This window comes from Ochlerotatus camptorhynchus, unplaced genomic scaffold (assembly GCF_037179485.1).
Source record: "Ochlerotatus camptorhynchus isolate MF236.1 unplaced genomic scaffold, CSIRO-AGI_Acam_v1.1 ptg000086l, whole genome shotgun sequence".
In the NCBI taxonomy this organism is placed as follows: domain Eukaryota; kingdom Metazoa; phylum Arthropoda; class Insecta; order Diptera; family Culicidae; genus Ochlerotatus; species Ochlerotatus camptorhynchus.
In genome coordinates, this window is record NW_027040576.1 from 3,532,757 (window position 1) to 3,545,375 (window position 12,619).

Here is a 12,619-nt window from a genome sequence, read left to right on the forward strand (position 1 = left end):
GAAACGAAAATAAAAAAGCAGGACGCTTAGAAGGAAAGGCTGCCTGTGGAACTTCTCGTCGTTGCTTTGCTCATCGCTTTCAATGTAACTAACGTCGATTTTCTAGTTAAACGAACCTCAATATGGCTTTCAATCCCCTTTCACGAACACTCTATCACCGCTCTTTCAATTTGTTTAAAATGCGTTGTGTCCCGTTTTCGATCATTTTTTTTAGATAAATATATGGATGGAAGATAAATTAGAAATATGACGAGTAATCTTCAAGTGTTTTGACGTGAGAAATGCTTTAAATGTGTTATTTCATTTTCCGTCATATACGTCATGAAACCTCTGTTGATGTGTTTCATGAAAGAGAAAACTATCAAAGTCGAGCGCTTTTTCGCTCATCCGTTTCGACGAAGCTTGAAAGGAAGACCAATGGAGCGACGGGAGAAAGAGAGACAAGCGATTGAACATTTGTTTGTGCACGCCGACTGAGGTTCTAGAATGCTGCGAAGCTGTTCGACTTTAACAGAAAAAGAAAGCCAGCAGTCTCTTCGTCGCATCGATTTGGTCGATTGAAGCTGATATTGTGACGCCCTGGTCATGACAAGTGTGTGCGTTGTTCTAAAATGTTATAAATAAAATGCTTGCTGGTATTGTCGAAAGCGTAGACAGGACACGAAATAAAAAGGACAAAAAGTCATTACATCGTCTGCATGGTCAACTTATATCATTCGCTGCGGAGGATGATCGGAAATGCAACTAATATTCAATGTAATGCAGTTTTGGTTTGCGTGTACCATGTAAACAAAACGTATAAAAAACGACCATCGGATTCAATTTGCAATATAACATATAGGAATCGAAATTGGAAACGGAATTGGAGCTCACCCACATATTCAAACCCAGTTCACCATCAGATAGGTGAAAGCTTCCCCTATCCGATAGTATTGTTGGTATGCGTAGACGAGCTCCGGTTAACGAAAAGAGGGCTCAAAAAGATTTGCTTACAAAAAAGGATGAGACCTTTTCAATTGTGGATCTTGAAATAGGCTATGAGGTCGTGTTGTCAAAAATGAGAAGTCACTGTAATGATATCGAATCAGCCGGCGCCGGTGGTGTAGTAGTAAGCGTGACTGCTTTCTCACCCTAATGATGAGTCTGGGTTCAATCCCAGCCGAGGACGGTGGGATTTTTCTGAGGCATAAAAATCTCTGGTCACGTCTTCCTTCGGAAGGGAAGTAAAGCCGTTGGTCCCGCCCATGTGTGTTGAATTGAATGGGTGCGATATCCTACGCAGGTGTGCAAGCTGCCTTCAATGAATGGCAATCGATGTCCGTCGGTGATTGGCACTAGATTGCGGGACAGAGACCGACGTTAAATAAAGGTTAGATTAGGTTATCTTTATTAGCGAGACTTTCAGCCAGAGGCTGGTTCATCTCTTGACGTTAAACAAAGGAATGAAGAAGACAATGAAGATATCGAATCAAATATGTAACGTTATTTTGCAATATCGGAACGTCCCTGCATGTCCCTGGTGACCACCTATTAAACCCTGGCTCACCAAAACAGGCAACTCTTGTTCACAAATTACTGAGGTAATCACGCTGAATAGAAGTTCTACTTTCCCTCTGCCTGCACAAACACTGTTTAATCAAGATAACGCACCTGGGATCGTTGCCATTCCTGGAATGGTGTGGTGCACTGGATTGACTTCTCGATCGGATTAGCATGTCAGGATAAACCGCTCATTAGATCGGTGATTGATTGAAATTACAAACGACCGAGAACGGTTTGGAAGGCTTCTGTACCTGCGCTCTCTGGTTGTTAAATGAGGCGGAAGTGCGTGATTGCTTGTTCAAATTGTTCAATCAAACATAGACACTCACCACCACTCACACACTCGCACGGACCGCTCGTCGGAATAGGTCATGAAAGTAAAACGCCATTGCGAGGCGGTCAAAGTTGTGCCACACATTGTTGCACACTAATCTGTATTCACTGAATTAGATTTTCGCCAGTAATTGGATAATTTATGAACTGACAAACCATTAACATATGTACGTGGAGGGAAATTAGCGGTTCTTCCGAGCACGTCAAACCCTTATCAAACAAACACACCGTTCCACCTTTCTCATTGCATTTTCCGCTTTCCACAGGTGTATCGTACAAGGTCGGTGCGGTGCTGAAGCAGGAAACCGGAAACTGCCTGCACTGTGTCTGTGTGGCGGGGCCGGAAAGCGAACCGGTACCACGGGTGACCTGCACGCCACTGAACTGTCCCCCGTTGATCCTGCCGGACATCCTGGATGGGGCCGGATTTTAATAATATGCCCAGCAATCGGATCCAACTGCTGTCGAATAAGGTAAGTTACCCGCCCGTTCAATCGGAATGATGAAAATTCGAAAATTTGCTGATGGATTGTATTCCATCGGTAATGAAGGTATTTTTCACCCAAAAGTTACCCGAATGGAAAAAAAGCAGATTGGAAACGTTAACGAGTTTGTACATCAATTTCTCGGGCTATGCCCCATGTGTGTTGAGGTATCCTCAGTTCTTGTTGAAATAATATCGATATCAAAGTGATGGAATGCCGCAGATAGCAGAGGTGGTAGATACATACGCGGAATTCGAATCATCGATCTGCCAAGCCAATCGATTGTGGGGAGGGGTGTGAAAGGTATTTCGGTGTAATTTTTTATTCAGAAGCTTTTCCGAAATTGGAACGATGATTTCGTTCATGCGAATCACCCTGATCCGTTACTGGGGGTTGGAGGCGGCACACCGAGGAAGCTCGCGCGTGGAATTCGCGCCATGTAATTGTGGAAGCTGTGATTTCAAATTTGATTGATGTGTGAAATACAAATGTGCGGAAATTTGATTTCATTTCTATCAATGAATCAATGTCGTTTAAATTTGTATAATTGGACTGTATTGATTTGGTGTTTTTGGATACGATGGAATCGGCGAAAATGATAACGATGACGCTTGATCCATAAAGTGAAAGATGTTCGGTGTAAAAGCTGAGTTTGTTTGCTTTGTAGAAACGGAGGGCGTGTACTCTTCATAATTCTTGATATCAATTTAAATCATATCGGTACGGAGGGGAAAATGAACCAGTTTAGATGATTTATTTATTGATTTATAATTATGATCGGTCCTATCCCTACTAGATGTATGGTTAAGTGTTTTGTTTTATCAAGTGTGATAAAACATAATTATTGACAGCCTTGCAGAACGAAGAAACGAATGGGAAATCAACTATAACTGATAAAAAATTCAATCAAAGGTCTACAGATATTCGCTATTCAAATCTAAATGATCAGGCATTAGTCAGAAAACTTTCAAATAATCAGATATTCTCTCATATGGTGGATCATTACTGTGTATTAGATTGATTATTATCCAAACTTCTTCTGACTGCTCCCGAAACACAATTACGGATATATACGACATCCTGATTCTTATTTCTCTCCGAAAAAGTTCAATAATCTGTAACCTTTCAGGATGAGCATCATTATTTCACAAGTTTTTACTGCTGGCTGATCAACTATTCAAGGTTTATCGCTAGAGTTTTGGATACGACGAAAACATGGTATAGTAGTTTTACCATATAAAAAAATAGATATAGTTAACTTTTAACATCATTTCGTAGTCCAAAATGGTGACTTCCGTTAATCAAAATAAATTCAAATATATCTAATCTAATCTAATTTAATAAAATAAATCATCCTGGTAAATGATGATGTTAGATAACGCATAATAATTTGTCTTGTCAACATTAATGTTTGCAGCACATTTTTGATATGACACAAACATCAAAACGGCCAGGCCTATTGCGTTGCATTTGCCGCAAAGATGATGATGTGAAAAGATTCGAGTTTAAATAAATCTATTTAAACAGTGATTTATTTCATGAATCTACAGGGGTGGTGTAGTGGTAAGCGTGACTGCTTTTTCATCCCAATTTGTCTGGGTTCAATCCCAGCCGAGGTCGGTGGGATTTTTCTGAGGCATAAAAATCTCTGGTCACGTCTTCCTTCGGAAGGGAAGTAAAGCCGTTAGTCCCGGACCATGTGTGTTGAATGAATGGGTGCGATATTCTACGCAGGTGTGGAAGCTGCCTTCCTGCACATTCGATTGCCGTCAATGGATGGCAAACGATGTCCGTCGGTCATTGGCACCAGGTTGCGGAACAGAGACCGACGTTAAATAAAGGAAAGAAAAGAAGAGCTAAATAAGTAGGTGATAGATATTATTAAAAGTGTGCTGTAAGGAACATAGTGGAAGGAGTAGTCAGCAAAAGGACAACCAAGTAAGCATACCATGGATCAGAACCCGACCGTTCCAACGTATAATTACCAATATGCTGCCCTATTATGCCCGCAGGACCCCGTAGTGTGCCATATCTTAGACTTACGGTGTGGTCAATCCCGAATGAGGACCGTTGAGTCAATTTCGTAATCCGGTTAATCTTTTAATTTTGTCGAACCTCCTAATGGAATCTCTTTGTGAAGAGGTTTTTGCGTGTGTTGATTTATTTCCTTTAAATTCCGTTATAATTGCTTGCTTGCTGTCAAAAGGTAAGCAATTATAACGGAATTAAAAGGAAATAAATCAACACACTCAAAAAGCTCGTCGTAATCCAGACGTCATCAGCCACCGTTAGATACCATTGAGCATTAGCTTTGAGCGTGGCGGAATTGTGAGTAGTACGTGAACGACTCGGCAAACGGTGCGACTAATAGCGTCATAAGGAAGCCAAAACCGAAGGATTACTCATATTACTTTAAATAATCGTCACGTCGGTCATAGCTTGTTATGATTGCCTGAACAATGCGTAAAGAGCAAATCGAAACATTGAACGTCGCGTAATAGTGGAATTTAATAAGGCCTTAAAACTTTTTCGTAGCCTTTTGTTTTCGGATTTGAAAGATCGTCGGTTGCAGTGGCTTGCTTACTGAGCAGAAAAACGTGGTCCCAGGTCCTTTCATATTAAAAATGTATGGTAAGATCGCTTGTTTATCGTGTATTTTGCTAAACCTTTCGTTGTCGTCGGTGCCGGGTTTGAATAGTTATAACAACTTGAGTAACGGTATGATGTGATATGAGGGGCTCGGTGGCCTTAGAGTAACCGTTTTTGCTTACTGAGCAGAACATCCTGAGTCTAATCTCAAGCCCATCCACATCAAGATTCGTCAATCGTTTTATTTGTTAATATGACTACATGGTAATAACAGCAACTCGATGATTAAAAAGGAGCTCGTTTGCCTAGTAGCAAACGTTTTTGCTTACTGAGCAGAAGACCGTGGGTTCAATCCCAACCTCCTTCGCGTTAAACGATCGTTAGGACATCAATTCAGCTTATCGTTTGCCAAAACGAATCCTGCTGCAAACCCAACCCTCTTACCCAACATCCTTGTGATTCCTCGTGGAAGTGCAGATGACTCCTCGGCTTTCATCAAAGCGAGTGTCACGTCAACACATTCCTACCCATTCCTTTCTTGACATGCGTTCAGGCGCGGCTGGTGCTGGTATTGCCTAATTCGAGATCACCAGTTTTTACACATTGAGGATGATTGCTAGTCCCAAGCATCGTCTATTGGTTCTCTGTGTAATTACAGCTGGCCTGGCAATAACAGAGTAGCAACTGTGGGCGGTCAATCATGCTCATGCTCATGCTCATAAGGAAGCCAAAACCGAAGGAAAGGATGTACGGTAAGAAAAAAGTACCCAAAAGCAAGTTCTTTTCACTCATCTCGGCACTATAGTTTAGGAACCCAAAAGTAGGTAAAGCGGGTCAAAGTAGTTTCATTTTTTTTCCTCTGTTCGGGACCTAACACCACTGCGACCAGTCATTTGATCTATTGTAGTATATCCCGTGTCCTTAGTATAGTGCATGTTGTATTACTCGATCACTATTGAGAAATGATGAAGAATTCGATTTTTTTTTACAGTTGTCATTCTCGCATTTATCGCAAGGATCCGACTCTAATTGAAAGGTCCCGCTATTAATACCCTTCGGAGTGTTGAAACACCCTCCAAAGGCGCACCCCTTTGTCAGTCAACATTGGATACCTTAGCAACAAAATTAAGGAATGACACCGATAATAACCATGCATCAGAACCCTAGTCTTAACCACTTCAAACTAGGGAACAACGGATTGAAGATTAGGAATCACATAGATGAAGACAACTAACTCATTATTTCCTTGTTTCAAGTTCATCATCGGAGGACAAAGCCGTGTCTTGTCACTATCAACAAGGCATAAAAAGTAACAAGGACTAAGATGTGTTCCTTGGATTACTGAAAAATCCGGTTCCCCTAGTGAAGTAGTCAGGACTAGGAATCGGTGATAGATCTTACATCCCGTAATGTACCACGAAAAGGTGATCTACCCACGATACGGGGAATTTAGTTTCATTTACTTGTGTGCAATTCGTATGGAATTTTCCACTCACTTTCTACCCAAAAGTAAGTTAGTTTTGCCCAAAAGTAGGTAAATCAAATTATACTCAACGTTCGGTTCCCACACTTTACTACCCCTGTTGGGTGGTTTTGTTCCTCCGTTTTTGACAACATTAGAAGGAGAAAAGGAGACAAACTAGTCAAAAGTAGATAAAAGTGAACTGGCCGTTGGGTACTTTTTTCTTTCCGTGTGGTGAAGACAGCAGCAATTGTGGTAGCGGAACGAAGAAGGGGTCCCAACAGGTCCCAACATACTGTAGAAAGTGAAGAAAGTAGGTCAGATTGGCAGAAGAAAGTGGCTGGAGAGTACACTGAAGTGAAGAGTCGTTTAGGAGAATTTTACCAGGTCGAAAAGAATAAAAACATTTTAATTTTTCTAAAAATATTGGAAAAGATTTTTTTTTATGAATTGATTTATTTGTACAGGCTCAATCGAATATACTTTACAAAGCCAAGTTATCATTTTCGTTATACATACTTAATCCTAATCTTAAATCTAGAATACTCGCGGTTGTCTCGAGGTTAGAGTAGATTTTCAATTTTATGGATGAGGAGAGGGAGGAGGAGATTTCACTATTTCTACTAAAACATGAACTTATTTCTATTCAACTTGTTATCAGCTGTATAATTTTACAATTATAAAAAAAAAATAAAAAAAAAAAATCTAACACACAAAATACAAACTAAACACAAGTTAATCATACTCACAATCTAAGGTTAATATTCTTCAGGAAAACATATATAAGTTTCATTAACTCCAGATCGCGTCTAGCCAAAACATCCCGAACTGGAACATTATGTTGTCTACCTCGAGCCCGCTATTGGAAAAGTTTTCAAACATCTAAAAAAAAAATCATGGTTTACTAATTTTTCATAGAAAATTTCTTTTCTTGGCAAAAAACATTTTTTGAAAGTCATCGTGGCATAAAGTTGGACTCAACAAACAAACAAAAACATCGACCTTTCTGTTTTGCTAAGGGTATATAAAGTCTGGAACGTGCAAAAATTGGTCAACTTCAAATTGGTGTATTTCTGTAAAAAAATGCATAAAAAACCCTGAAATGCTGCATTTGGAAGTTGAGTGTATATAAAATCGTTGCTATGATGCGTTTTCACCGTTTGCTCTCCAGTTTTCAAAATGACGTCCAAGCAAGAGGAGCAGCGTGTCAAAATTTTGCTCGCGCTGCAAGAGAATCCGACGTTCTCACACGTCAAGTTGGCAAAATAGCTGGATGTGGCCAAACCGACCGTGACAAACGTTTTAAAAGTGTTCAGGGTGCGTCTGTCGACCGCCAGGAAGCCTGGAAGCGGCTGCAATCGTAATCCGGACGTGGCAGCGACGACGAAGAAGATGGCGGTGAAATATAAGCGGAATCCTAACCTCTCCATCCGGGACGTCGCTGGCAAGCTCAATGTCTCCCATACTACTGTGCAGCGGGCCAAGAAACGAGTCGGGTTGTCGACGTTTAAGAAGGTGAAGGTGGCGAACCTAGATTACAAACAAAACACGTCGGCAAAGCAGCGGTCCCGAAAGCTGTATACGAATCTACTCACAAACTTCGACTGTGTCGTCATGGACGACGAAACTTATGTGAAGGCGGATTTCAAGCTTCCGGGACAGGAGTTTTATACCGCATCAGGAAAAAGGAAGGTGGCTCAAAACCATCAAACTATCGAAGTTCCCGAAAAAATATCTCGTCTGGCAGGCCATAAGCACGTGTGATCTAAAAAGCGGCATTTTCATTACTACGTGAACCATCAATCAAGAGATCTACGTCCAAGAGTGCCTGGAAAAGCGGCTCCTACCCTTCCTAAAGCAACATAATGGACCTGTGCTATTCTGGCCGGACTTGGCGAGCTGCCACTATGGGAAAAAAAGCAATCGATTGGTACGATGCGAACAACGTGGTTGTGGTACCCAAAGACCACAACCCTCCCAACAGCCCAGAAATCTGCCCTATCCAATGGTATTTGGCCTTGGTCAAACGGAATCTGAAAAAAACTAATAAATCCACAGAAAACGACCAGCAGTTTAAATCTAACTGGCGTTCGGCGGCGAATATGGTCGATGAGACCACTGTGCAAAATTTAATTTAAGGGGTTAAGCGGAAGACACGGCAGTTCGGATTTGACAAACCAAAAGAATAAATGAACATTTTTACCTTTAAATATATGAGTGGAACTACCAAAAGAAAAATAAGTTGATTTTTGTGATATGAATTTTGACTGAAAGAAACGATTTTTTTGTCAACCAATTTTTGCTCGTTCCAGTCTTTATTTTTAATGATGAGATGCAAAAATATTTTTAAATGTAAATTTTATCAGAAATCTAAGGAAAAAACTGATGAACTAATGTTTGCTCGCTAAAGTTTAATGTTTGAAGTGGTGTTATTGAAATTTAGTTATTGGATTTGTATATTTGTTGATATGAGTATGGATGAATTTGATGACTTGTGTTTACTCTTGAATCTTCACTCTGTACTGAGAGGCTTACAAGCTCATACAATTAGTTGCGGAGTAACGTTTGAGATTTTTCAAAATTATTCAAATCTATGAGGAGTTGCGAGCTTGTGTTTGCTGAGTTGAATAATTGCATGTTGAAGTGGTATTAATAGAATTTCATAAATTATTCGATTTGTATATTTGTTGATATAGGTAGATATGGATGGTTTGAATCAATAACTATAATAATAATAGTAATACAATATAAGCATTTCCATTATAATGATAACAGCATTTATTTCAAAATATAATAAAAACTTGTAACCTTATTTTATCTACTCGATCTGCTCTAAACTTGTGTGAAATCAAGTCAGCGTGTAGTTTCACGGCACTTTTGGATTTGGATTAGTTGTGGAAATTACGTATAAATTATAAAAACTTCGTGGAAAAACAGCAAGAAACAAGTAAACTTTGAAGATGTTTTGCGAATTTCGTAGCATTTTGTGGAGCTATAAAAAACTTCATTTAAGTGTAAGGAATTTTAAAAAAGTTCAGGGAATATTGTAAAAGATCTAAAAATAGTTCAATAAACTTCTAAGAACTTCAGGGATCCTTGCTTCAGTTAAGGGAGCTTCTTTGCAGTTTGTCACAGATCTTACTTCTAAAATGCTCCATGAACTTCTTAGAAGTTTTGAGAACTTCGTTAAATTTCAAGGAATTTTCCAGATGTTCAAGAATATAGGTAGATGATAGGTGTCTTTCCAGAAGTGCAAAGATGTTCAGAGATCTTCGTAGGATTACGAATATGGAAAACGGAATAAATCCAGAGAACTTCGTAGAAGTTGGGAAAAAATGTTAACCCTTAGGGAGTTTTATAGATGTTCAGGAACCGTTGCATAAGTTGCAATTACATAAGTTATAGAACTATGACAATTGATATTATTTCGTTGACTTTTATTTAAATTTGTATTCGACGAATTTATGCTTGCAATCTGTGTGAGGAATATCTATTTTTTTAGTTACAAAAAATTGAAGACATGGGCTTAGGATCTCAAAACTATTTTTATTTTAACATTCAGTATGTTAAGAATTGTGCATGAACATATATCTTGCATATTTTCCTAAGTCTTAAATGTATGAAATTTATTCTGCGAGCACTTTACCATGTTTCAAAGCCAGAATTTATAAAATTATAAAATTCAATCTTCAAGAACTTAATTTTCAGTGTTCACTCGGCTGTCGACAAAAGCAGGCCACTCTCGATGTGTGCTACGCGATCGTCTGTTTTCTCGGCAGCAACCATTGTGTGGTCCTCCTCATTGTTCTTCATCAGCAGTTCTTTCGGTCGATGCGTCGTCGACTTTGGAAAGCAACCGTTTCGTGATGAGTGTGTGAGTGCTGACCACGTTTTGCGTCCATTGCTGCAATGGACGCGCTCTGACCCTCGTTGGCGTACAACAATTTGCCATACAATGAAACCACTGGAAGCGGCTCCAGTTCTGATGGAGGAGGCTTTTTGGATAGCGGAAGATAAAGTATTTATTGTGTTGTACCTTTTGACTATAGTTTTAAGATGTATTGTATAGTGACCAAGAATCCTCGGCTCTGTAAAGTTAATTCGGTTGATCCTTATCAAATAAATTAATAAACAAAAAAAAAGAACTTAATTTTGGTTCATATGTCTGAGATTTAAAGATGATGCTTTATTCAAAATCTAAATAAAGAGCTAATTACAAAATTCATAGAATTACCATACTCAGAGAATTTTCTTAAGTTTTAGATGATTGAATGATTAATTGCAAAAAGCATGAACAACCGACCATTGCTTGTTCAAAATCAGTAAGCTCCCAAAATCGAGGTCCCAATCATTGTTATAAAATAAACATAATCATATTTGTTTAACCATTCAAATAATAGTAAGCCTCACTCAATGTCATATTATTGGTCACAGGAAAAAAATGCCCAAAAATATGTTGCCTTGACGCCATTTGATTGAATACCATCTTCGTGAGTTTTTATTTAACCGTAGTTTAGCAAAATAAAGAAATGCAACAGGCCCCATCTAGGCCCCTTCCAGATAAATTTTCTAGCTACGCCAATGGAGAAGAACGCAGCGCGGGAGAGGATGCTGCATTAAGGAACCCGCCAAAATGTGGAGCAATACAAACAGAAGCGAAGATAGCAAAACCATCTTTTCCGGGATAAGAAGCGCCGCCTGAAAGAGCTGGATTGCGAAAAAAAAATCCAGCAACTGTATCGTTCTCACGAAACGCGCAAGTTCTACGAGAAACTCAACGCATCTCGCAAAGGCTTTGTGCTGCGTGCCGAAATGTGTCGGGATAAGAAAGGGGGTATCGTAGGGTGATTGAAAGGTGGAAGCAGCACTACGATGAACATCTGAATGGCGCAGAGGCAGAGGACCGAGGCAGCAGGAGGAATGGCTTGAAGTTAAGGATGCTCTCCGACAGCTTAAGAACAACACAGCAGCTGGTAAAGATGGTATCGGAGTGGAACTTATTAAAATGGGTCTGGATAAGGTGGCCACTTGTCTGGACCGACTGATAGTCAGGATCTGGGATACAGGACAGCAACCGGAGGGGTGAAAGGAGAGAGTAATATGCTTCCCAGATCATCTTTCGCCGTCTATCGCCGCTAGCAAGCAGATTTGTTTTGTGGACGGGCGATCGACAACGGACCAAACCTTTACGTTGTGGCAAATCCTCCAAGAGTGTCGTGAATATCAAGTCCATACACCATTCATTGATTTCAAGGCCGCTTATGATACTATTGAAGAAGCTATGGAAGATTATGGACGAGAACGGTTTTCCCGGGAAGCTGACTAGACTGATCAGGGCTACGATGGATGGTGTACAGTGCTGCGTGAAGATATCGGGTGCGTTATCGGACCCGTTTGAAACTCGCAAAGGACTTCGACAAGGCGATGGTCTTTCCTGCCTATTGTTCAACATTGCACTAGAAGGTGTCATGAAACTTGCGGGCTTTATCATGCGGGGCACGATCTTCCATAAGTCCAGCCAGTTCATTTGCTTTGCTGACGACGTGGACATTGTCGGAAGCACGTTTCGGGCCGTGGCGAAGCAATACACCAGGCTGAAACGTGAAGCAGAGAAGGTTGGATTAAAGGTGAATACGCCGAAGACAAAGTATCTGTTAGCTGGAGGAACCGAGCGCCATAGGGCTCGCATAGGCAGAAGCGTGACTATCGACGGAGATGAGTTCGGGGTGGTGGATGAATTTGTGTACCTCGGATCATTGGTGATGTCGGCTAACAACTGCAGCAGAGAAATTCGTAGACGCATAATTACCGGAAGTCGTGCTTACTACCCCCCGTACTAAATGTACCATGTACCGTATGCGTGATAATGTTTGCACCATTGAGCAATGTCAAAATTAAAAAAATTCTCAAAAATTTCGTTTTCGAGTTTTTTTTATTTATTCAAAGGGAGGATGTTTCTCTGAGTCTTAAACTATGTCTATCATCGATCGAGTTTCCACTTACTGCAATTCCGGCCTCCACACGCTTCCGGAATGCACGACAGGTTCTAATAATGTAGTCTGGATCCATTTCTCTCCAGGTACGGGTCAAAGTTTGTCGGAGGCTTGCTGTACTCGGGTGGCGTTTAGAACAGGCCTTGGCTTTCATGACGCGCCATATTGGGTAATCCAGCGGATTAAGATCGGGGCTGGATGGCGGCCACATATCC

The 12,619-nt window shown here is 40.4% G+C and overlaps 1 protein-coding gene across 3 annotated transcripts in view; it reads left to right on the top strand.

The window, feature by feature from the left end:
* LOC135698454 (uncharacterized) overlaps positions 1-12,619 on the top strand; it is a 300,826-nt gene that overhangs the window by 235,177 nt on the left and 53,030 nt on the right. For all 3 annotated transcript variants that reach the window (XM_065218452.1, XM_065218451.1, XM_065218450.1), the window contains exon 7: positions 2,142-2,348. In XM_065218452.1, the coding sequence (XP_065074524.1) occupies positions 2,142-2,308 (167 nt within the window). In that variant the 3' untranslated portion in view covers positions 2,309-2,348. The remainder of the gene's footprint in view (positions 1-2,141; positions 2,349-12,619) is intronic.